General features: G+C 42.1%; 1 protein-coding gene across 2 annotated transcripts in view; it reads right to left on the bottom strand.

Annotated features, from left to right (window-relative positions):
• Positions 1-27,318, bottom strand: part of LOC110534068 (copine-4) — an 81,999-nt gene that overhangs the window by 37,037 nt on the left and 17,644 nt on the right. For both annotated transcript variants that reach the window (XM_036966594.1, XM_036966592.1), the window contains exons 3-4: positions 1,567-1,746; positions 114-185 (exon numbers count right to left, since the gene is read on the bottom strand). In XM_036966594.1, coding sequence (XP_036822489.1) covers positions 114-185; positions 1,567-1,746 — 252 coding nt within the window. The remainder of the gene's footprint in view (positions 1-113; positions 186-1,566; positions 1,747-27,318) is intronic.

Consider the following 27,318-nt stretch of genomic DNA (forward strand, 5'->3'; position numbering starts at 1 on the left):
GTGCTTTAGACAGACAGACAGACAGACAGACAGACAGACAGACAGACAGACAGACAGACAGACAGAAAGCTAGAGAGAGAGAGAGGGAGCTAGGTGACAGACAGGAGCCTTACCATGATGAAGGACTTGCTCACTGTGCTGCCCTGTTTGAGCAGTGGTTTGGTGAGCTTCCTCTGGGACACAATCTGTTTGGAGAGAGATAAGAGGTGAGACTCCCCTGACTCGGTGCCTCACATCAACAACACAGCAACTCAGGAGAACCAGAGAGGGGAAACTGGGACGAGGGAATCACCGGCAGTCAAAAATAAAGAAAGAAAAAAATGAAGAGTTTTGCACAAATGTCTGAAGGAAAAGAGAGTGTGGTTGTATAGGGTGAGGTTGGGGAGTTCTGATGAGAAGTTTTGCCATAAACACATGCTGGAAAGATGCCATAAAATAATTGGATGCTGTGAGGCTTTCCACATTATGCAAGTAAGATGCAATGTGAGAGTCTTTGTAAAGGTTCAAAGCCCTCTCAGTAAATTCTCAATGCTGGAATTTTTGCATGGTACAGTAGGTATATTGGATGATTTTGAGAATAAAATATGAAGTCAAACTGTAGAAATACAGTAAAAACCCTTGGCGAATCCTATTCACAATATAAGGTGTTTCTAAATGATGCCTCTTATTTGCAGATGTGCCCACAGTCCCACCGTCTCCTTGTAGATACAACAGAGTGGAACAAAATGAACAGCTCATCCATATGAACATCTCCCAGGAGTCAGAGGGAAAAGACAGAGAGATAGAGAGAGAGAGAGAGAGAGAGAGAGAGAGAGAGAGAGAGAGAGAGAGAGAGAGAGAGAGAGAGAGAGAGAGAGAGAGAGGGGGGGGGGGGGGGGGGAGAGGGAGGCAGAGAGTGGTACTTTGAAACTTGGATCAAACTCAAACTAAATACTGCAATTCATAACACATAAAATTAGTTTCTGGAGAATTCCTCAGTACAACTAGATGAAGATAGCAGGGCCTATGAACCATGTGTCAGCAGTGGTGGGGAAGAATCATTTGCTGTTGGCATAGACACACAATAATACCAGAGAGAGGCTCAGAAGGCTCAAACATTCCAGGCCCGCTGGCGTACTGGACGCCAACTGTTTCAGCCGACAGCTGCATGTAGCAAAACACTCTTAATGCAAGTCTGTGGGATTATTTCATTACGTGCCTTATCGCTATTTGCACGTGGCATGTAATTTTATTGGAGACTGACTGTATGCAAACGTTACAGAGAGCTCCTTTTTGCCGGTGAAAAGGGTTGATATAAAAACACGCTACACTGCCCGACCAACTGCCACTAAACCACTTAACTCGCTTGTTTTTTTACGTTACAGGAAATGACCCGTGCAGAGAGGGAGGGTGAGAGGTAGGTGTTGTCTTTCTTGAGTAAACAGTCTCACTGGGTCTACTAAAAAGCCTCTGCTAACTGCTTTTAATGGTCTCTAAGTTCAGCTCGTCCAGCATTAGCACTTAGCACTTAGCATTGTGTCAGAGATAGCGTGTCGGAGTTAATGTGGCATTGCCGTGAGAACACACCTGTCCCAGTGTGCACTCCATGGCCCCCAGAAAGTCAGCCTCCTTGATGCCGTTGTGATTGCTGCTGATGTCATAGAGCTCGTAACGTAGCCGCTGTACTTCCTCAAAGTAGAAGTCCACGGTGAAGACTTTAGAAAAGGTGGGGCTTATGGAGCTACGGATCACCTCTGTCCTGTCAACCTGCAGGGAGAGAGAGAGAGAGAGAGAGAGAGTGTGTGTGCCCAGTGGGTTTATTCCATTGGAGGCTCCTCAGAGGAGGACGGGGAGGGCCATCATCCTCATTGAATTTCAGAAATAAATAAAATAGCGAAACATCTAAAAAGTTATCACTTTAAACTAAATATATTCACGTCACCAAATAATTAATTAAAATACACTGTTTGCACCATGGTGTAGACGGAGGACAGCTTGCTTCCGCCCTCCTCTGTATACATTGACTACAAAACAAAACCTACGGAACCCCCTGCCCTACCACTTCTCCTTCACCCAAATCCAGATTAATTAGCATTTTATTGCATGACATAAGTATTTGATCACCTACCAACCAGTAAGAATTCCGGCTCTCACAAACCTGTTCATTTTTCTTTAAGAATCCCTCCTGTTCTCCACTCATTACCTGTATTAACTGCACCTGTTTGAACTCGTTACCTGTATAAAAGACACCTGTCCACACACTCAATCAAACAGATTCCAACCTCTCCACAATGGCCAAGACCAGAGAGCTGTGTAAGGACATCAGGGATAAAGACCTGCCCAAGGCTGGGATGGGCTACAGGACAATAGACAAGCAGCTTGGTGAGAAGGCAACAACTGTTGGCTCAATTATTAGAAAATGGAAGAAGTTCAAGATGACGGTCAATCACCCTCGGTCTGGGGCTCCAAGCAAGATCTCACCTCGTGGGGCATCAATGATCATGAGGAAGGTGAGGGATCAGCCCAGAACTACATGGCAGGACCTGGTCAATGACCTGAAGAGAGCTGGGACCACAGTCTCAAAGAAAACCATTAGTAACACACTACGCTGTCATGGATTAAAATCCTGCAGCGCACGCAAGGTCCCCCTGCTCAAGCCAGCGCATGTCCAGGCCCGTCTGAAGTTTGCCAATGACCATCTGGATGATCCAGAGGAGGAATGGGAGAAGGTCATGTGGTCTGATGAGACAAAAATAGAGCTTTTTGGTCTAAACTCCACTCGCAGTGTTTGGATGAAGAAGAAGGATGAGTACAACCACAAGAACACCATCCAAATCGTGAAGCATGGAGGTGCAAAGGGGACAAGACGACTGCACCGTATTGAGGGGAGCATGGATGGGGCCATGTATCGCGAGATCTTGGCCAACAACCTCCTTCCCTCAGTAAGACCATTGAAGATGGGTCATGGCTGGGTCTTCCAGCTTGACAACGACCCGAAACACACAGCCAGGGCAACTAAGGAGTGGCTCCGTAAGAAGCATCTCAAGGTCCTGGAGTGGCCTAGCCAGTCTCCAGACCTGAACCCAATATAAAATCGTTGGAGGGAGCTGAAAGTCCGTATTGCACAGCGACAGCCCCGAAACCTGAAGGATCTGGAGGTCTGTATGGAGGAGTGGGCCAAAATCCCTGCTGCAGTGTGTGCAAACCTGATCAAGAACTACAGGAAACACATGATCTCTGTAATTGCAAACAAAGGTTTCTGTACCAAATATTAAGTTCTGCTTTTCTGATGTATCAAATACTTATGTCATGCAATAAAATGCAAATTAATTACTTAAAAAGCATACAATGTGATTTTCTGGATTTTGTTTTAGATTCCGTCTCTCACAGTTGAAGTGTACCTATGATAAAAATTACATACATCTACATGCTTTGTAAGGAGTAAAACCTGCAAAATCGGCAGTGAATCAAATACTTGTTCTCCCCACTGTATATCCATCCTGCCCTGCCTTTATAAAATCTTCAAAAGTCAAGTTAATAAACAGATCACAGACCATTTCGAATCCCACCGTACCTTCTCCACTATTCAATCTGGTTTCCGAGCTGGTCATGGGTGCACCTCAGCTACGCTCAAGGTCCTAAACGATATCATAACCGCCATCGATAAAAGACAGTACTGTGCAGCCTTCTTCATCGAAGTTTGTGAGAGCTTTTGGTGACAAGCCAAATTTATTTAGCCTCCTAAGGTTGAAGAGGCGATGCTGCGCCTTCTTCACGATGCTGTCTGTGTGGGTGGACCAATTCAGTTTGTCTGTGATGTGTACGCCGAGGAACTTAAAACTTACTACCCTCTCCACTACTGTCTCATCGATGTGGATAGGGGGGTGCTCCCTCTGCTGTTTCCTGAAAGCCACAATCATCTCCTTTGTTTTGTTGATGTTGAGTGTGAGGTTATTTTCCTGACACCACACTCCGAGGGCCCTCACCTCGTCCCTGTAGGCATTGTTGGTAATCAAGCCTACCACTGTAGTGTCTTCCGCAAACTTAATGATTGAGTTGGATGCGTGCTTGGCTACGCAGTCGTGGCCGAACAGGGAGTACAGGAGAGGGCTCAGAACGCACCCTTGTGGGGCCCCAGTGTTGAGGATCAGCGGGGTGGAGATGTTGTTACCTACCCTCACCACTTGGGGGCGGCCCGTCAGGAAGTCCAGTACCCAGTTGCACAGGGCGGGGTCGAGACCCAGGGTCTCGAGCTTGATGACGAGTTTGGAGGGTACTATGGTGTTAAATGCAGAGCTGTAGTCGATGAACAGCATTCTCACAAAGGTATTCCTCTTGTCCAGATGGGTTAGGGCAGTGTGCAGTGTGGTTGAGATTCATCAACAACAGTCACCCACAAAGCATCGGTACCCATCGCTCCACAAAAGCCGCGGCCCTTGCAGAGCAAGGGGAACCACTACTTCAAGGTCTCAGAGCAAGTGACGTCACTGATTGAAATGCTATTTAGCGCGCACCACCGCTAACTAGCTAGCCATTTCACATCCGTTACATCAGGTAGGGTGGAGGTGATATGGTCCTTGACTAGTCTCTCAAAGCACTTCATGATGACGGAAGTGAGTGCTACGGGGCGGTAGTCGTTTAGCTCAGTTACCTTAGCTTTCCTGGGAACAGGAACAATGGTGGCCCTCTTGAAGCATGTGGGAACAGCAGACTGGGATAAGGATTGATTGAATATGTCTGTAAACACACCAGCCAGCTGGTCAGCGCATGCTCTGAGGGCGCGGCTGGGGATGCCGTCGGGGCCTGCAGCCTTGCGAGGGTTAACACGTTTAAATGTTTTACTCAAGTCAGCTGCAGTGAAGGAGAGTCCGCATGTTTTGGTTGCGGGCCGTGTCAGTGGCACTGTATTGTCCTCAAAGCGGGCAAAAAAAGTTATTTAGTCTGCCTGGGAGCAAGGCATCCTGGTCTGTGACTTTGTCATCCTTTGTCCGTGACTCTACTTTGTCTCTATACTGACGCTTAGCTTGTTTGATTGCCTTGCGGAGGGAATAGCTACACTGTTTGTATTCGGTCATGTTTTCGGTCACCTTGCCCTGGTTAAAAGCAGTGGTTCTCGCTTTCAGTTTTACGCGAATGCTGCCATCAATCCACAGTTTCTGGTTTGGGAATGTTTTAATCGTTGCTATGGGAACGACATCTTCAATGCACGTTCTAATGAACTCGCTCACCGAATCAGCGGATTCGTCAATGTTGTTGTTGGATGCAGTGCGGAACATATCCCAGTCCACGTGATGGAAACAGTCTCGGAGCGTGGAATCAGATTGGTCGGACCAGCGTTCAACAGACCTGAGCGCAGGAGCTTCTTGTTTTAGCTTCTGTCTGTAGGCAGGGAGCAACAAAATGGAGTCGTGGTCAGCTTTTCCGAAAGGAGGGCGGGGTAGGGCCTTATATGCGTCGTGGAAGTTAGAATAGCAATGATCCAAGGTTTTACCAGCCCTGGTTGCGCAATCGACATGCTGATACAATTTAGGGAGTCTTGTTTTCAGATTAGCCTTGTTAAAATCCCCAGCTACAATGAATGCAACCTCAGGATATGTGGTTTCCAGTTTGCAAAGAGTCAAATAAAGTTTGTTCAGAGCCATCGATGTGTCTGCTTGGGGGGGGGAATATATACGGCTGTGATTATAATCGAAGAGAGCGAGAAAGAGACAGAGAGAGTAAACTATATGTCATATTTCTTTTAACGTTCACTTTCATATACCTAGCAAATGCAGAGAGGGATGCTATGTTAGCTATTCATGTATAGTTTCTTTATTAAAGAACCATGAATAATAACCACGCTGCGTTTTGGTCCGCCTCTCCTTCGACACAAGAAAACCGTTACACCAGGTTCATATATTAATGTGTTGATTTGTTATTATGCATGCCTGCATCCTGGGAGAAGGGGAGTGTGTACTTACGTTTTGCCCTGCGTGCTCGTGCTCAAATCATTTTGATGCACTGAGAGAGGTAGGCACGCTTTTTCTGTCTTCAGAAAAGTTTGATTCTTTTAGGTACAAAGTAATACACACAGTGTTCTGTTCATGAATAATGATGTATATTTAGAGGTTACTCATAAGTGGATGGTATTGTTAAGATGCACTTGTAATTGTACTTTTTAGGATGATATCAGTATTCTGAATTCAACATGTGGTTAATAGCTAGCTAAGGTATTAGCAGGCTATTGTATGTGTGAACGATGGCTAGCTCCTCGAATGATCCCAGTCCCTCCTATTGTGCATCTGTTGTAGAAAGAGGCGACGATTCTCAGAACATATGTGCTCTACAAATGTTTTATTTCCTTTTGGATGCAGGTATGTGGTTTTATCTATGTAAAATATGTTATGTATAATAAGGAGAGACTGTATTAATTTTTGAATTCAAAAATCATTTTGATGCACTGAGAGAGAAAGAGGCGACGATTCAGAACATATGTGGTCTACAAATGTTTTTTTTCCTTTTGGATGCAGAGTCAGTTCTGCTTGATTAAAACTACCTGATCTCCAAAGTCCACGTCTATAGTCTCAATCAACCAACACAATGCAGTGTTACAGCGGTGCAGTATAGCACCGGTTACATTCGCGTCCGATCAGTGGTATATTCATTCTGTTGAAAAAAAATATATTAAACAGAACAAAATGGGGATAAACATACTTGAATCTGTCCAAAGGAAACTGTTTGCAACTGTTGGACTAATTACAACACCCTAGATCCGCTAGATGAAGGCAAGAGTGTGCAAGGAGGTATTTAATGTGTCTCTGTCTGTCATCCAATTACTCTAATTTCTTGCAACCTTTGCACTTCAAAACTTCAATTCATAGGCTAGGTTGTAGCAACCTCATGATGGGTATGGGGATAATTAGAGCATCATGTAGTAGCCTAAACCTATTGCTGTTACATTGCGCTAGGTGAATGGAATGTGAATGACAGGCAGCAGGTAGCAAGTGGTTAGAGGGTTGGACTTGTAACTGAAAGGTTGGAAGATCAAATCCCAGAGCTGACAAGGTACAAATCTGCCATTCTGCCTGAACAAGGCAGTTACCCACTGTTCCTAGGCTGTCATTGAAAATAAGAATTTGTTCTTTACTGACTTGCTTAGTTAAAATAAAATCCAATATGCTACAATAGAAATAAGGCCATGCTCATAAAAATATATATTGTCCTCCCTCATCTTAAATACCGACTGCCACTGGTATATTCTGATAGTGTTTGTCTGAGGGGAGATGGACACAATGAAGAAATAATGATATCTATTGATATTTTAATGTTGCATTTTTTTTGGTTCAGCAATTTAGCTTCAGGCAGGCTTTAATTGGCTGCTGAGAGGTCTTTCTTGGCAGTGCCATCTGGCTGTTAAGTAAAAGTATTGAGATCTAGTGCCAGACTAACAGACCTAACAGGCAGTAAGACAGAGAACAATAGAAGGACCTAACAGACAGTAAGACAGAGAACAATAGAAGGATCTAACAGACAGTAAGACAGAGAACAATAGAAGGATCTAACAGGCAGTAAGACAGAGAACAATAGAAGGATCTAACAGGCAATAAGACAGAGAACAATAGAAGGATCTAACAGGCAGTAAGACAGAGAACAATAGAAGGATCTAACAGACAGTAAGACAGAGAACAACAGAAGGATCTAACAGACAGTAAGACAGAGAACAATAGAAGGATCTCACAGGCAGTAAGACAGAGAACAATAGAAGGATCTAACAGGCAGTAATACAGAGAACAATAGAAGGATCTAACAGGCAGTAAGACAGAGAACAATAGAAGGATCTAACAGGCAGTAATACAGAGAACAATAGAAGGATCTAACAGGCAGTAAGACAGAGAACAATAGAAGGATCTAACAGGCAGTAAGACAGAGAACAATAGAAGGATCTAACAGGCAGTAAGACAGAGAACAATAGAAGGATCTAACAGGCAGTAAGACAGAAAACAATAGAAGAACCTAACAGACAGTAAGAGAGAGAACAATAGAATAACCTAACAGACAGTGAGAGAGAACAATAGAAAGATCTAACAGGCAGTAAGACAGAGAACAATAGAAGGATCTCACAGGCAGTAAGACAGAGAACAATAGAAGGATCTAACAGGCAGTAATACAGAGAACAATAGAAGGATCTAACATGCAGTAAGACAGAGAACAATAGAAGGATCTAACAGGCAGTAAGACAGAGACAAGGAATCCCTCTGGTGCTACTCAGTTTACATTGATCTGGGTTCATGTGTCCAAGGTGATAGCTGTGTTGGTATCAGTCTGTTTCTGGGTGTCAGACTGAACTGAAGTCAGCATTTTACTGGATTCATGATGGCCATTTCAAAGAATGTGTCACTCAATTGTGTTTCCCTTTCAGTTTTATATCATAAGGGATCAATGCTGTGTTCGTACTATAAATTATATCTGCCAACATTGGGTCCCTTGCTCTGTTTTCAAGATTCATTGTGTTATGTCTCAAATCATGTGGTCCCTGATGGTGGAATACAATGGCAACACCAAATAGTCATCTGTCATTTATCTGCTTTGTCCTGTGCCCTTTTCATGTGCCAGCTTGTGTCAGAGTACAGGTAGTCTCTTGTAATAGCCATGTGTCTCCTATAGAGGGGAATCTAGAGGTCTGGCATGTGGCACAAGACTAGAGTAAAGGCCTCTCTGTGTTCTAGATTCTCCCAACAATAGAAAGGAAATGTTTTGTTGTTGTTGGACATTTTTGTCTCATTTTCACATGGAATAACCCTTCAATGAATCCCTTTGATCCAATGTACCACGTATTAGACATCAGACCACACCTGTCCAACTGCACTGACTTTCAAAACAAACCATTTATTTAACAAAGGGAAAATTGTAATGTACCTAATTGAACAAAATAAACACATTTTCTAAAGGGGCCACTTTTGCACTCCATCTCTCCCTGAGAGCAGGCTCTCTCTCTCTCACCGGCTGGTGAAAAGGTTGTGAAAACATTACCAGCCCATTTAGTAGCTCCAGACAGATGTTCCATGGTCACCATAGCAACATCTGCCTTATTCTCTAGCTCTGGCACCTACCCATAATGCAACATTGCACAGAAAGAGTAGATAGGAGGGGATCTGGTCATGTCTGACTCCACAGTGCCAGGATGAACACCTGTTATCAGAACTTTATCCAACATACCGACGGGGAGATCTAGTGAGTCTGTTGAACATCTGGTTGATCACAGTGCACCGTCTTTCAAAATCTGCTCTAGGTGTTTGGTTAAGTTAATGGTGCTCAGTTTATAAGGCCGTTGCATTCATATTCTCCATGGCTGAGTCACAGAGGAGGAAACAAACCTTGGAGCAACAGGTCCATTATGCAGGTCAGGAAGAAGATACAAGAGAGACCAATAGGACAAAGCCTCTGGGTTGAAAGCCAGTAGAATAATGAAAAGTATAGGAACATAGCATTAAAAATATTGCACTCCTATCTTTTTACTTACATCCTCTAGACCAAAGGAGAGGAGAGGAGATTGAACATGATTAGATAACAGAGGAAAAGATGGAGAGGAGAGAGGAGGAGAGGAGAGAGGAGGAGAGGAGGAGAGGAGAGAGGAGGAGAGATGAGTGAGGAGAGGAAGAGAGGAGAGGAGGAAGAGAGGAGAGAGGAGAGGATGAAGAGAGGAGAGGAGAGGAGGAGAGTGGAAGAGTGGAGAGGAGAGGAGAGGGAAGGGATGAAGAGAGGAGGAGTGAAGAGGAGAGGAGAGGAGAGAAGAGAGGAGAAGAGAGGAGAGAGGAAGAGTAGAGAGGAGAGAGGAAGGGAGGAAGGGAGGAAGAGAGGAGAGAGGAAGAGAGGAAGAGAGGAGAGAGGAGAGAGGAGAGAGGAGAGGAGAGGAGAGAGGAGAGAGGAAGAGTGGAAAAGTAGAGAGAGGGAAGTGTAGAAAGGAGAGGAGAAGAGAGAGGAAGAGAGGAAGAGAGATGGGAGGAGAGAGAGACGAGAGGAGAGGAGATGAGAGATGAGAGGATAGAGGAGGAGAGATAAGTGAAGAGAGGAAGAGAGGAGAGGAGGAAGAGAGGAGAGAGGAGATGAGAAGAGAGGCGAGAGGAAGAGTGGAGGAGAGGAGAGGAGAGGAAGAGAGGAGAAGAGAGGAGTGAGGAAGGGAGGAAGAGAGGAGAGGAGGAAGAGAGGAGAGGAGGAAGAGAGGAGTGAGGAGATGAGAAGAGAGGCGAGAGGAAGAGTGGAAGAGTGGAGAGGAGAGGAGAGAAGAGGAGAGAAGAAGAGAGGAGAAGAGAGGAAAGAGGAAGAGTGGAGAGGAGAGAGGAAGGGAGGAAGAGAGGAGAGAGGAGGAGAGGAAGAGAGGAGAGATGAGAGGAGACAGGAGAGAGGACACAGGAGAGAGGAGAGAGGAGAGTGGAGAGAGGAGAGGAGAGAGGAGACAGGAAGAGTGGAAAAGTAGAGAGGAAAAATGTAGAAAGGAGAGCAGAAGAGAGAGGAAGAGAGAAGGAGAGGAAGAGAGGTTGAGAGAGGAGAGAGGAGAGGAGAGATGAGAGAGGAGAGGAGAGAGGAGGTGAGATTAGAGAGTAGAGGAGAGAGGAGAGGAGGAAGAGAGGAGAGAGGAGAGGAGGAAGAGAGGAGAGAGGAGAGAGGAGAGGAGAGGAGAAAGGAAGAGTGGAAGAGTGGCAGAGTGGAGAGGAGAGGAGAGAAGAAGAGAGGAGAGAGGAAGAGTGGGGTGGAGAGAGGAAGGGAGAAGAAGAGAGGAGAGATGAGAGAGGAGACAGGAGAGAGGACACGGGAGAGAGGGGAGAGGAGAGTGGAGAGAGGAGAGGAGAGAGGAGACAGGGTCTCTAAGATGAAGATAGGGAGAGAGGAGAGGAGGAGCAGGGTCTCTAAGATGAAGAGAGAGAGAGAGGAGAGGAGGAGCAGGGTCTCTAAGATGAAGAGAGGGAGAGAGGAGAGGAGGATGAAGGGTCTCTAAGATGAAGAGAGGGAGAGAGGAGAGGGGGAGCAGGGTCTCTAAGATGAAGATAGAGAAAGAGGAGAGGGGAAGCAGGGTCTCTAAGATGAAGAGAGGGAAAGAGGAGAGGGGGAGCAGGGTCTCTAAGATGAAGAGAGGGAAAGAGGAGAGGGGGAGCAGGGTCTCTAAGATGAAGAGAGAGGAGAGGAGAGGAGATGAAATAAGGAGCAGGGTCTCTAAGATGAAGAGAGGGAGAGAGGAGAGGAGGAGCAGGGTTTCTAAGATGAAGAGAGAGGAGAGGAGAGGAGAGAAGAGAAGAGGAGAGGAGAGTCTCTAAGATGAAGAGAGAGGAGAGGAGAGGAGAGGAGAGGAGAGGAGAGGAGAGGAGAGGAGAGCAGGGTCTCTAAGATGAGAGGAGAGGAGAGGAGAGGAGAGGAGAGGAGAGGAGAGGAGAGGAGAGGAGAGGAGAGGAGAGGAGAGGAGAGGAGAGGAGAAGAGAGGAGAGAAGTGCAGGGTCTCTAAGATGGAGAGGAGAGGAGAGGAGAGGAGAGGAGAGGAGAGGAGAGTCTCTAAAATGAAGAGAGAGGAGAGGAGAGGAGAGGAGAGGAGAGGAGAGGAGAGGAGAGTCTCCAAGATGAAGAGAGAGGAGAGGAGAGGAGAGGAGAGGAGAGGAGAGGAGAGGAGAGGAGAGGAGAGGAGAGGAGAGGAGAGGAGAGGAGAGGAGAGGAGAGGAGGGTCTCTAAGATGAAGAGAGAGGAGAGGAGAGGAGAGGAGAGGAGAGTCTCTAAGATGAAGAGAGAGGAGAGGAGAGGAGAGGAGAGGAGAGGAGGAGCACGGTCTCTAAGATGAAGAGAGAGGAGAGGAGGAGCAGGGTGTCTAAGATGAAGAGAGGGAGAGAGGAGAGGAGGAGCAGGGTGTCTAAGATGAAGAGAGGGAGAGAGGAGAGGAGAGGAGAGGAGGAGATATGGGAAAAGAAAGGAGGGTCTACTTTGACAAGAGAAGTTATTCCACCACGCGTGTTATCACCCAAACATACAGTAGCTCAGATAATTGCATTTCTCAAGACAAGCCTGTTAAAAGGCTGCTCTCTAAAAATACACTTTTTCCGAGTACTTCTGGTGCGGTGAAGCTCAATGACTCTACCACACTTCAGCCTCATTGTTGTGTTGCCATGGTGCCAACATTGAGGGAGAGAGACCTGATTTTACAGCAAGCACTTCAGACGGCCCAAAAATGTTAAGCGACTGTCCCAGAGGTATCTCCCTGAAACCCAGTGGGACTAACCAGGCTCCAACGCTGTCTGGAACGGATGCAGAGGGAGGGTGAGAGCGAGAGGTGTGTATATATTTTTCTCTCATGTCTCTCATCTTTCTCTCCCTTCTTCAACATAGGTCCGTGACCCACACAGAATAACCAACCAAGCCCACATTAGCATCTCACATTTCTCCTCAGTTCCTCCTCTTCACTCCTCCCATTGGTGGCCACTGGGTTTGATTTCATTCATATCACATAATATAATTCACTATTATTTCACATTCCCACCTCCACATTAGGCAGTCAGAGCGCAGGCTGCGGGTTAGAGGTAGTTTCCCTGAGGCTAATCAACGTTAGCCTTTTCTCATATGACTCTCGTGCAGAATGGAGGACCCACGGGGGCACACGGTGGAGCTGGGAAATGCCACCCTGCATACATTACCATTTTAACCTTCTCTGTGCTCCGCAGCTACAATAATTCTCCTCTTCATTAGTTTGTCATTTTAAAGGCTAAGTGGAGTATAATGTAATTGCTCATATGAACCACTACAGATAACAGATGACCCTAGATAACTGTAAATAACTGACCATCATGAGATCAAAACAGTTAGTGATAGTCCCACCAACTAGTTTATAAACTAGGGCTTCTCAGAAACCTTCAGAAACATCTAAATGATTTCTTAAACCTTTGAAACTGGAACCTGGAGGACAAATGTTCCCACTTTGGCTGTACTGCTTCATCAGGATGCCAATATCCTGTCTGTTCATCGCCACATTACAGACAGGGATGTCTGAATGGGTTCACAGACACGCCTCCTACATCAGATAGTGTAACTTAATGCTCCAGAGGTGATTACACTGCTCACAAATGATTAGGCTCTTTTCACCATCGCAATAACGCTTTTCTAGATGAGTGCAACTCTTGTGACGAAATGGGAGAGACAGAGGCAGAAGCTACTGTTTGTTTGTGTGTGTGTGTGTGTGTGTGTGTGTGTGTGTGTATATATATATATGTGTGTGTGTGTGTGTGTGTGTGTGTGTGTGTGTGTGTGTGTGTGTGTGTGTGTGTGCTACAATTACTGATGGAAAGCAAACTTACGAACGCAAAAGAGATGTTCAGCTCATGCCAACATCTGGTGCAGAAGAGTCAAGCTGAGTGGAGACAAGTGTACACTTCACAGGAGTCAAAGCCAGCACTTTGACAAGTGTACACTTCACAGTAACCCAAGACCTCTACTTTACAGAAATCAGAACAGCATCGTATTATTGCTGCATATACAGTAATTCTGCTATTCAACAATGAGACCAATGGGTGATGTTAGAAGTGCCACCCACAACAACATTTATTAGTCTGGTTACCCAGAATACAGTTCAAATGGGTAGTCAAGGAGTCAAACCAATACGGTTCTTTTCTCAAGGTAGGACCTGGTGCTACACCGTATTCTACGATATACCGGTATTGATGCACGGACCGGCTTGGGTTTTTACTTTACCTTCTATAACGGTATTTGAATGTTTGGTTTGTTAAATGTGATACGCCGTGTGTAACATCCATTTTTATAGTTTACTTCGCTACTTGAGTCATCTCTCTCTCCATGCAGCTTTCCACACAGACCTAGCCCCGCCCCCTGTCACTTAAGGAGCGCATTTGTTGTTCCTCGACCAGGGGACACGTGTTCAGTCTGCATGGTCAATGTAGCACATGCAACAATGTTGATGACAACGATGCTGTTTTCACTTTGCTTCTTTATATAAATTCACTAGTGTTTTATAATTACACTATTGTTTTCTGTTTCTTATATCTGCAAACAGCTAGTTTGTATTTTTATTAGCAAGTTGGGACTAAATTGTGTTAGCCTCTAATGCTAATCGCTCTTTAGCTGGCTAGCTAGTTAATAAATGTACTGAATCAGAGCAAACGTAATTAGCTATACTGTCTGATAATACCAGTGATGGTTTAGACCTAAATCATCATGTTGTTTGTGCAACAGTATCTTCTAAATCAAAGAGGAATATGCAAAGCATGAATATGTTAGCTACATGAAGTAGCACATTAAATGTAACCAAATATTATAAGGTCTCCTAGGAAACACTTATCAACACATTAGTTCCTACCCTGTCACAATAACTCCTCCCTGGCATTTTCATTCGTTGTCATGTCAAACAACACTGTATTAAAAGTGCCCACAATTATATTCTACCTATACCTCTGGACCTCTGGCAGTCTCTATGGGGGTGCCACAGGGTTCAGACCTCGGGCCGTCTCTCTTCTCTGTATACATCAATGATGCCGCTCTTGCTGTTAGTGATTCTCTGATCCACCTCTACGCAGACGACACCATTCTGTATACTTCTGGCACTTCTTTGGGAACTGTATTAACTAACCTCCAGACGAGCTTCAATGCCATACAACTCTCCTTCCATGGCCTCCAACTGCTCTTAAATGCAAGCAAAACTAAATGCATGCTCTTCAACCGATCGCTGCCCGCACCTACCCGCCCGTCCAGCATCACTACCCTGGACGGTTCTGATCTAGAATATGTGGACAATTACAAATACCTAGGTGTCTGGTTAGACTGTAAACTCTCCTTCCAGACTTACATTAAGCATCTCCAATCCAAAATTAAATCTAGAATCGGCTTCCTATTTCGCAACAAAGCATCCTTCACTCATGCTGCCAAACATACCCTAGTAAAATTGACTATCCTACCGATCCCTGACTTCAGCGATGTCATTTACAAAATAGCCTCCAACACTCTACTCAGAAAATTGGATGTAGTCTATCACAGTGCCATCCGTTTTGTCACCAAAGCCCCATATACTACCCACCACTGCGACCTGTATGCTCTCGTTGGCTGTCCCTCGCTTCATATCTGTTGCCAAACCCACTGGCTCCGGGTCATCTATAAGTCATTGCTAGGTAAAACCCCGCCTTATCTCAGCTCACTGGTCACCATAGCAGCACCCACCCGTAGCATGTGCACGATATTGTTATTTATTTTATTTATTTTGCTCCTTTGCACCCCAGTACTGCTACTTGCACACTCATCTTCTGCACATCTATCACCCCAGTGTTTAATTTGCCATACTGTAACATTTTTGCCACTATGGCCTATTTATTGCCTCACCCCCCTTATCTTACCTCATTTGCACACACTGTATATAGACTTTCTCTATTGTATTATTGACTGTATGTTTGTTTATTCCATGTGTAACTCTGTGTTGTTGTTTGTGTCACATTGCTTTGCTTTATCTTGGCCAGGTCGCAGTTGTAAATGAGAACTTGCTCTCAACTGCCCTAACTGGTTAAATAAAGGTGAAATAAAATAAAAAATAGAATTAGAATAATCATTCTATTTCCATGAATAGAATGATTCACTCAAGTGTTTTGCTCTCAATCGCAAGCCAAATCACAATTGCAACATTTGGTTAAAAAGAAGGCCTAGATTGTTTGCCCAGATTGTGCAGCCCCATGTGGCAGTGTGGAAATGATCTCAAATGACTACAGGAAATGCAGAAATTGATAAAAATGCTGAAAATGATTTTTGGTTGAAGATGAAATGAACAGCATAAAACAATGAGAATGGAGAAAGCCCTTTTGAAATCACTTAGAATATATGTGTTGCCAACCTAGAGTCACACACTACCATTAATGCTTAGGGCTGCAATCCCGTTAACGGGATCGATATGACAACAGCCAGTGAAAGTGCAGGGCGCCAAGTTCAAAACAACAGAAATCTCATAATTAAAATTCCTCGAACATACATGTATCTTATACCGTTTTAAAGGTAATATTGTTGTTAACCCCACCACAGCGTCCAATTTCAAATAGCACCACAAACGATTATGTTTGGTCACCACCAAGCCACAGAAAAACACAGCCATTTTTGCAGCCAAAGAGAGGAGTCACAAAAAGCACAAATAGAGATAAAATTAAGTTAATGCAACCGCTGTGTCAGATTTCAAAAAAACTTTACGGAAAAAGCAAACAATGCAATAATCTGAGACGGCACCCAGAAAATAAATACAATTATCCGCCAGGTTGGAGTCAACAGAAACCAGAAATAACGTAAAGATTCCCTTACCTTTTTATTTAAATAGGCAAGTCAGTTAAGAACAAATTCTTATTTTCAATGACGGCCTAGGACCAGTGGGTTAACTGCCTATTCAGGGGCAGAACGACAGATTTGTACCTTGTCAAGTCGGGGGTTTGAACTTGCAACCTTCCGGTTACTAGTCCAACGCTCTAACCACTAGGCTACCCTGCTACTACCATTTGATGATCTTCATCTGAATGCACTCCCAGGAATCCTAGTTCCACAATAAATGCTTGATTTGCTCGATAATGTCCATTATTTATGTCCAAGTAGCTACTTTTGTTAGGGCTCAGGTATACAAATCCAAACGCTCGTGCAGGTCCCGCATAACTTCGGACAAAAACTTCAAAAAGTTATATTGCAAGTCTTAGAAACATTTCAAACTAAGTATAGAATCAATCTTTAGGATGTTTTTATCATAAATCTTCAATAACGTTCCAACCGGAGAATTCCTTTGTGTGTAGAGAAGCCATGGAACGCAGGTCGATATCATGTGAAATGTGCCAGGAAATGACCAGGAAATGGCTCTCTGCCAGTAACCTGACTCATTCAGCTCGTATTCAGCCCCACAACACAGTAGAAGCCTCATTCAAGTTTCTAAAGACGGTTGACATCTAGTGGAAGCCCTAGGAAGTGCAACTTCATCTATATCCCACTGTGAATTCAATAGGGGCTGGGTTGAAAATCGACCAACCTCAGATTTCTCACTTCCTGTTTGGATTTCTTCTCAGGTTTTTGCCTGCCATATGAGTTTTGTTATACTCACAGACATCATTCAAACAGTTTTAGAAACGTCAGAGTGTTTTCTATCCAATACTAATAATAATATGCATATATTAGCAACTGGGACTGAGGAGCAGGCCATTTACTCTGGGCACCTTTCATCCAAGCTACTCAATACTGCCCCTGCAGCCATAAGAAGTTCATGCAAATTTGGAACTGTTATTATTCGAAAACATGAAATACTGTAAAATACCATCCAATTTGTTTAAAATACCATGATATGATATTTTGGCCATATCGCGCGGCTCTAACTCAAGGAATGGTTAACTGTAGATTCACACACACATACATGTAATCAAATCAAATCAAATTTTATTGGTCACATTAGCTAAATGCTTGTGCTTCTAGTTCCAACAGTTCAGTAAGAGGGGCACCATAGGGAAACAAAGAGAGAGGAGAGTGGAGGAAGAGGAGCACCATAGGGAAATAGAGAGAGAGGAGAGTGGAGGAAGAGGATAATCATAGGGAAATAGAGGGAGAGGAGAGTGGAGGAAGAGGAGAATCATAGGGAAATAGAGGGATAGGAGAGTGGAGGAAGAGGAGAATCATAGGGAAATAGAGAGAGGGGAGAGTGGAGGAAGAGGAGCACCATAGGGAAATAGAGGGAGAGGAGAGTGGAGGAAGAGGAGAATCATAGGGAAATAGAGGGAGAGGAGAGTGGAGGAAGAGGAGAATCATAGGGAAATAGAGGGAGAGGAGAGTGGAGGAAGAGGAGCACCATAGGGAAATAGAGGGAGTGGAGAGTGGAGGAAGAGGAGCACCATAGGGAAATAGAGGGAGAGGAGAGTGGAGGAAGGGGAGCACCATAGGGAAATAGAGGGAGAGGAGAGTGGAGGAAGAGGAGCACCATAGGGAAATAGAGGGAGAGGAGAGTGGAGGAAGAGGAGCACCATAGGGAAATAGAGAGAGAGGGTGAGTCAGATGGAGGGACTAAGAAGAAGGAAGATAAGAAAGAGAGAGGGAGAAAACAATTAAGTAAATATTTCAACCTGAGGTGAAAACTATGAACTGCGACAGGTTTTTTCTTTCTCTATATCCTTTATGTGATTGAGAAATGAACCTTGCAACAAAACAAATAAATTACATGACAAATGTACTGTGTTGATAGTAGGCCTATAGCCTGTTTCTGCCTGGCTAGCTAAGCCCTGTTTCTGCCTGGCTAGCTAAGCCCTGTTTCTGCCTGGCTAGCTAAGCCCTGTTTCTACCTGGCTAGCTAAGCCCTGTTTCTGCCTGGCTAGCAAAGCCCTGTTTCTGCCTGGCTAGCTAAGCCCTGTTTCTGCCTGGCTAGCAAAGCCCTGTTTCTTGGCATAGCGAGTTGAGCAACGATGATAAAATACTGCTTTATCTATGACAGACTTTCACACTGGGCTACCAAAAAGCCTGTGACTGAGACAGACGTGTGTGTGTGTGTGTGTGTGTGTGTGTGTGTGTGTGTGTGTGTGTGTGTGTGTGTGTGTGTGTGTGTGTGTGTGTGTGTGTGTGTGTGTGTGTGTGTGTGTGTGTGTGTGTGTGTGTGTGTGTGTAATAACTTAACATTTCACCTCATCAATCATTTTGTTCCAAAGCATTCTCGTTTTTGTCATGTTCTTCTTTCAGGTTCCCTTGTCTATGTGTACAGAAGAAGCAGAAATAACAACCAATCATGAAAGCATTGCTTAGCTTTCAATATGGCTGCCAAGCTGATACATTCACAGTAACACTGTTGACAATTAATGGAGGAACACCGAAGGGAAAGTCAGGACAAAGGATTCCACTACGGCATAGTTGGAATGTTGTCCTTTTTTCAAATCTGTCTAAACATGGGCTCATATGCCTGTTTTAATGAGCATGTGTGTGTGTGTGTGTGTGTGTGTGCGTGCATTCGGACTGTGGCATTACTTGAGATAACAGATGCTGCAGGCCCATTCAGCTCACTGGCTGACAGGCAATCTGCAGAGCAGTGTGAGTTCACTGTGGAGACAGACCCCTATATCAGACAACCACACACACAGACACACACAGACACACACACACACACACAAACCTTTTCCAATTGAAAGAAAAATAGACAGGGTTGTAAATAATATATCAAAGATCGAGGAAACCTTCAATTACTTTTTTGTTTAAAGTAAAGGCTACCTGACGGCCTTCCCATTCCTAATTCATACCGTACCTTACGCTTGGATAGCACACACACATTCTATTTTGATTGGAGGGGTGTAACAGCGAAGTCTTTCTCCTACAGAATGGATGGCTGCCCATGATATATTCCCTTGGGCCACAGACAAGGTAAGAAGCTGCTCGCAACAACTGTGAGTCGAGCATCACTCTCCAACTAAGCCGAGAAATCCCTCTTCATTAAAATCCCGAGGACATTTCGTTAAAGAGACTCAACTTCATTCCACAGGCACAGCATTAAAGTGTCATGAACATATAATTCGAATTAGTTATCTTTCTATGGTCATGAACAGGGAAGAGAACAGTGTTATGATGATGATACTTAACTACACAGGGCATAGTGTTGAAGTCGCCCAAAACAATAAAATGCCACCACATAATAGCCTGGTACACCTAGTAATGTTCAGTGGTATTCAAACCCCACTGCAATTTCCCCACGACCCCACTTTACAAACCACTATTAAGCCATAATGCCAGAAAGGCTGTGGTGCATATTGTCACGACTATAGTGGAAGTTAAGGGCAATTCCCCAAAAGAAAGATGGTGGCTTTAAAATGTCATTTCAACCAATTAGTACCATTAAATATGTCTAACAATAATGATGAAATATGATTCAAAGACTCTTTCAATTAATTGGTTGCCTTTACCAGAGGCATACAATTAGTATCTAATTAATGTTCAGCTAAAAATGGTATATTCATAGATGGTGCGTGCCCAGGATAAAATGACAAGAAACACTACTTTAGGCTTAGCCTACAATCACCTCTACAATCACCACCAGGACAGACAAAGACGAAATTGTTAGAGACCCATGAAATGAGACTGCTAACAAGACAATTTTCCACAACATGAGCACAATAAGCACCTAGAAGACATCCAGTCCTCCTCCAGACCAGGGGATCAGGGGAGAGAGGTGGCCTGGTTAGGGTGGAGAGGAAGCTGAAATAAACCAATCACCTAGGGGTAGCTGGGGCTGGCATGACCTCCTCTGGGACTGTTAGGTCACTATGGACGAGCAGAGACACAGACACTGGCAATTTAGGGGCAATGAGGGGCATTTGGGGGCATTTCCAGGGCACAGGACACTGGGGAGCTTGTTTCTATAAATACATTTAAACAGGCCGTTTGGAGAGCTCACTGCCGTTTCTGACAGATTGCATGAGAATGAAATATTGATTCAGACTTGTGTAACAGAACTTATTCATTATTACCAGACTAAGTAATGGATTAGGTAAGGTCCTGCCTGCTGATTGGTTGGTAAGTGGTAGCTACAAGATCACAGGTCCGAGTTGAGCCTCGTAGCCCACCACATCTAGCTAGTTCAATACTGTGCATTGCATATACAGTTGAAGTGGGAAGTTTACATACACCTTAGCCAAATACATTTAAACTCAGTTTTGCACAATTCCTGACATTTCATCCTAGTAAAAATTCCCTGTCTCAGGTCAATCAGGATCACCACTTTATTTTAAGAATGTGAAATGTCAGAATAATAGTAGAGAGAAGGATTTATTTCAGCTTTTATTTCTTTCATCACATTCCCAGTGGGTCAGAAGTTTACATAGTCAATTAGTATTTGGTAGCATTGCCTTTTAAATGGTTTAACTTGGGTCAAACATTTCAGGTAGCCTTCCACAAGCTTCCCACAATAAGTTGGGTGAATTTTGGCCCATTCCTCCTGACAGAGCTGATGTAACTGAGTCAGGTTTGTAGGCCTCCTTGCTCGCACACACGTTTTTCAGTTCTGCCCACAAATGTTCTATAGGATGAGGTCAGGGCTTTGTGATGGCCACTCCAATACCTTGACTTTGTTGTCCTTAAGCCATTTTCCACAACTTTGGAAGTATGCTTGGGGTCACTGTCCATTTGGAAGACCCATTTGCGACCAAGCTTTAACTTCCTGACTGATGTCGTGAGATGTTGCATCAATATTAGCCACATAATTTTCCTTTCTCATGAAGCCATCTATTTTGTGAAGTGCACCAGTCCCTCCTGTAGCAAAGCACCCCCACAACATGATGCCACTGTGCCGTGCTTCACGGTTGGGATGGTGTTCTTCGGCTTGCAAGCCTCCCCCTTTTTACCCCTTTTTACAAACATAACGATGGTCATTAAGGCCAAACAGTTCTATTTTTGTTTCATCAGACCAGAGGACATTTCTCCAAAAAGTACGATCTTTTTCCCCATGTGCAGATGCAATCCGAAGTCTGTCTTTTTTCTGGCGGTTTTGGATTAATGGCTTCTTCCTTGCTGAGCGGCCTTTCAGGTTATGTCGATAAAGGACTTGTTTTACTGTGGATATAGATACTTTTGTACCCGTTTCCTCCAGCATCTTCACAAGGTCCTTTGATATTGTTCTGGGATTGATTTGTGATTTTCGCACCAAAGTACGTTCAACTCTAGGTGACAGAACGCGTCTCCTTCCTGATCGGTATGATGGCTGTGTGGTCCCATGGTGTTTATACTTGCGTACTATTGTTTGTACAGATGAACATCGCACAGATACATCATTATTTAAAACATTTATTTCATTTTATTAATTAATTATATTATTTATTTCTGTATTTCTTCATCATATATGATAATGAGGGGGTGTCAAGCTAATTTATGTCGGTGGTATCAAAAAACAACCATTGGTTGATCAATGCCATGCCGCTTTGATCGATTGCATTTGCATGGGCTTCGTTCAGCATCACAGAATGTGGGGCGGCAGGTAGACTAGTGGTTAGAGAGTTGGCCCAGTAACAGGAAGGTTGCTAGATTGAATCCCAGAGCTGACAAGGTAAAAATCGGTCGTTCTGCCCCTGAACAAGGCAGTTAACCCACTGTTCCCCGGTAGGACATCATTGTAAATAAGAATTTGTTCTTAACTGACTTGCCTAGTTAAATAAAGGTAAAATATTGGACAGTCATACTGTAATGTACAGCCTATTGTAAAGAACGGCTAGCTGGAGTCGTCTGAGTGGTCGGCTGTAAATGCCCTCACCCGCTAGTCCTTCATGTGATATAATTGGTTGACTCACCGGTAAGAACAGTACAGATACTTCTTAGTCCAAGACTTTTAATATCTTCATCACCACCACACACTAGTATAGACATCTTCAGTTTCCACAGGATGGATTTGTGGTTCAGAAAGGTAAGAACAGATAAATAATGTTGTGCAATAGAATATCTACACAGGAAAGAATGGCACAGCATCTATACAGGGATATTCACATAACAGCACACACATTTACAGCAGTATATGTAAAAACATCTCACGAGAGAGAGAGAGACAACTAATTAAGACAGGTGTGATTTATGGCCCTCGGGACTGGTGGAAATCAGTCATAAATCTTTCTGCGCATGAGGAAAGCCGCGGACAGATTCTGAAACATCTCGCCATGGCATAACAGTAGCGTGAACTATGAAAACACAGTGGTCAAGTGCGTATACAGACTATAGGAAAGAACCATCTGTAAAACAATAACATCTACTGCAAAACAATTCACTGCAATACAGGCACTTATAAAGGACAAGCACATGGAGTATCGGAAATCTACATAAGTACTATACAGTTACAGATGTAACAAGGTAATTAGGCCTAAGGTAATTGCTTGCAGTCAATCACCATAATGTAGCATTAACCCTCCCGATAATAAACCACACAACTCACTTGTTGAACGTACGTGCAATCTTGCTAAAATAAACACACTGACAACTTAGTCGGCAGCCAAACGTGCATCTTCTTCTTCTGTGGGATTGGGTTGGCGGATCGCAGCCAACTGTTAAAGTACATAAGCCTACATTTGTGAAATGAGCAATATTTGTGTGAACTCTTAAAAATCCTCTTAAGGATCAGACACTTTTTTCAATTTTCGCCTAAAATGACATACCCAAATCTAACTGCCTGTAGCTCAGGCCCTGAAGCAAGGATATGCATATTCTTGATACCATTTGGTATTCTTGTTACCAAGGAAACACTTTGAAGTTTGTGGAAATGTGAAAGTAATGTAGGAGAATATAACACATTAGATCTGGTAAAAGATAACAAAGAAAAAACATGTGTTTTCTATTAATTTCTTTGCTCCATCTTCTTTGAAATGCAAGAGAACGGCCATTATATGACTTAGGACGCAATTTAGATTTTGGCCAGCTGTGTATGTACAAAGTTTTAGACTGATCCAATGAACCATTGCATTACTGTTCAAAATGTTATATCAAATGTGCCTAATTGGTTTCTTGATACATTTTCAAGTACATGACTGTGCACTCTCCTCAAACAATAGTATGGTATTATTTCACTGTAATAGCTACTGTAAATTGGACAGTGCAGTTAGATCAACAATAATGTTTACTTTCTACCCATATTAGACATGTCTGTGTCCTGGGAAATGTTCTTGTTATTTACAATATCATGCTAATCGCATTTGCCGAACGTTAGCTCAACCGTCCCCCAGACTACATTTTTTGGGCAAATGAACAAATTATTGTCTTTTGTTGAACAATCCAAACTTGTTAAGCATTATCCAAATATGGCATGTTTACACAATTTATTTCTGTTTTCAGCAGTTTCAATGGGGACTTTTATTTTGAAGGCAAACCAAAAATGATATATTTGTGGCTAATCGTTATTGTAGCTAGCTTCACATAAGTGGTGCTGAAGCGAACATAAGCAGTTGAGCAACGCGCCGACATTGATCAACCAGCATGTGTTAGACACCACCCACAGACCACCACCCATCACCCCATTTGATTGACACCCCCTCATTAAAATATTGGAGGAAGAAATACATAAATTAATTAATTAATTAATTAAATAAATACAAATTTATAAAAAACAATTTAGTTTGAATAATTAGATAATACATAGAAAAATAATGAAATACATACTGATATGTAGAAAAATGAATACATTTTCATCAGTATTTCTGCATTTCCTTTCTCATTTATTGAATTATGTGTGGATTTATGTTTGTATTCATATGTGCATTTTTTTTTCAGGTTTGGTTCTCCATATGAATTAACCATATCAAACATAAATTCCCTACTTCTCGGAATGTGTTTGCACACACTACAGTGAAGGTTGAATAGGCAGTTCACGTACAGAAACTCCCTCAACGTGTCAGCAGAGCAGATAGAAAGCTGATTGTAAACACAAATCATAGGGTACATACTTCTACAACCAGAGACAGAAGCCCAAAACGCAGTCCTACCTAAATCAATGAGCTAGTGCTTAGCGTGCCTGATCTCCTCTGCTAAATCATCCTTTCATAATTGAAATGGCTCTTGGGCATTCCTCTGCTCTGTCAATTACAGAAGAGAACATGGCTACAGATGCAATGCAGGACATTTAAAACTTGTAGTGTATTTGAGGAGGAAGTTTGTAATTTCCACTTTGAAATTTCAGACTTGATTTTCCCTTACGAAAAATGTGTCAACCTCTACAAAAAAAATGCCATTCATTATAATACACATAATGATTCACATTATGATAATCCTGTTGTTGCAGGATTATTTTCCTGCTGTAGCAAACTGGCTCAAATTAAGATCCTACATCTGTAACTCCATACTCTGTCTCGGTAGCTAACACAAGCTGGAGAGCATTGCTAACAATACACAAACACAAGGCTAGGGGAAGATTTAGCTGTGTTACTGAAAGAACTGTCATTATCACTACAGATGAAGGGCTGTACACAAGACATAGCCGACATAAAACGTTAATATGCAGTGGATGACACCCTCTACACTGAACGCAGACTTTCAGAAATGGTTGTGTGTGCTGATGGCAGATGCACAGTGCATTAGGAAAGTATTCAGATCCCTTCATTTTTTACACATTTTATTACGTTACAGCCTTATTCTAAAATTGATTACATTGTTTTTTCCGCTCTCATCAATCTACACACAATACCCCATAATGACAAAGCAAGTTTTCAGAAAGAAACTGTTGAAAATGTATAAAAACAATAAAAACTTAAATATCACATTTACAGATACTAATATTATTATTATTATATATATAGCAAAATATAGTGTTTGTTAATGATGTTGTCTCTTAAATAGTGTTTATTAATGATGTTGTCTCTTAACAGTAAACTATAGTGTTTATTAATGATGGTGTCTCTTAACAGTAAATTATAGTGTTTATTAATGATGTTGTCTTTTAAATAGTGTTTATTAATGATGGTGTCTCTTAACAGTAAACTATAGTGTTTATTAATGATGTTGTCTCTTAACAGTAAACTATAGTGTTTATTAATGACGGTGTCTCTTAACAGTAAACTATAGTGTTTATTAATGATGTTGTCTCTTAACAGTAAACTATAGTGTTTATTAATGATGGTGCCTCTTAACAGTAAACTATAGTGTTTATTAATGATGTTGTCTTTTAAATAGTGTTTATTAATGATGTTGTCTCTTAACAGTAAACTATAGTGTTTATTAATGATGGTGTCTCTAAACAGTAAACTATAGTGTTTATTAATGATGGTGCCTCTTAACAGTAAACTATAGTGTTTATTAATGATGGTGCCTCTTAACAGTAAACTATAGTGTTTATTAATGATGTTGTCGCTTAACAGTAAACTATAGTGTTTATTAATGACGGTGTCTCTTAACAGTAAACTATAGTGTTTATTAATGATGGTGTCTCTTAACAGTAAACTATAGTGTTTACTAATGAAAGTGTCTCTAAATAGTGTTTATTAATGATGGTGTCTCTTAACAGTAAATTATAGTGTTTATTAAGGATGTTGTCTTTTAAATAGTGTTTATTAATGATGGTGTCTCTTAACAGCAAACTATAGTGTTTACTAATGACAGTGTCTCTAAATAGTGTTTATTAATGATGGTGTCTCTAAACAGTAAACTATAGTGTTTATTAATTATGTTGTCTTTTAAATAGTGTTTATTAATGATGGTGTCTCTAAACAGTAAACTATAGTGTTTACTAATGACAGTGTCTCTAAATAGTGTTTATTAATGATGGTGTCTCTAAACAGTAAACTATAGTGTTTATTAATTATGTTGTCTTTTAAATAGTGTTTATTAATGATGGTGTCTCTAAACAGTAAACTATAGTGTTTACTAATGACAGTGTCTCTAAATAGTGTTTATTAATGATGGTGTCTCTAAACAGTAAACTATAGTGTTTATTAATTATGTTGTCTTTTAAATAGTGTTTATTAATGATGGTGTCTCTAAACAGTAAACTATAGTGTTTATTAATTATGTTGTCTTTTAAATAGTGTTTATTAATGATGGTGTCTCTTAACAGCAAACTATAGTGTTTATTAATGATGTTGTCTTTTAAATAGTGTTTATTAATGATGGTGTCTCTAAACAGTAAACTATAGTGTTTATTAATGATGTTGTCTCTTAACAGTAAACTATAGTGTTTATTAATGATGGTGTCTCTTAACAGCAAACTATAGTGTTTATTAATGATGTTGTCTTTTAAATAGTGTTTATTAATGATGGTGTCTCTAAACAGTAAACTATAGTGTTTATTAATGATGTTGTCTCTTAACAGTAAACTATAGTGTTTATTAATGATGGTGCCTCTTAACAGTAAACTATAGTGTTTATTAATGATGGTGCCTCTTAACAGTAAACTATAGTGTTTATTAATGATGTTGTCTCTTAACAGTAAACTATAGTGTTTATTAATGATGGTGCCTCTTAACAGTAAACTATAGTGTTTATTAATGATGTTGTCTCTTAACAGTAAACTATAGTGTTTATTAATGATGGTGCCTCTTAACAGTAAACTATAGTGTTTATTAATGATGGTGCCTCTTAACAGTAAACTATAGTGTTTATTAATGATGTTGTCTCTTAACAGTAAACTATAGTGTTTATTAATGATGGTGCCTCTTAACAGTAAACTATAGTGTTTATTAATGATGGTGCCTCTTAACAGTAAACTATAGTGTTTATTAATGATGTTGTCTCTTAACAGTAAACTATAGTGTTTATTAATGATGGTGCCTCTTAACAGTAAACTATAGTGTTTATTAATGATGTTGTCTCTTAACAGTAAACTATAGTGTTTATTAATGATGGTGCCTCTTAACAGTAAACTATAGTGTTTATTAATGATGGTGTCTCTAAACA

The sequence above is a fragment of the Oncorhynchus mykiss genome, chromosome 3, assembly GCF_013265735.2.
Source record: "Oncorhynchus mykiss isolate Arlee chromosome 3, USDA_OmykA_1.1, whole genome shotgun sequence".
Classification (NCBI taxonomy): domain Eukaryota; kingdom Metazoa; phylum Chordata; class Actinopteri; order Salmoniformes; family Salmonidae; genus Oncorhynchus; species Oncorhynchus mykiss.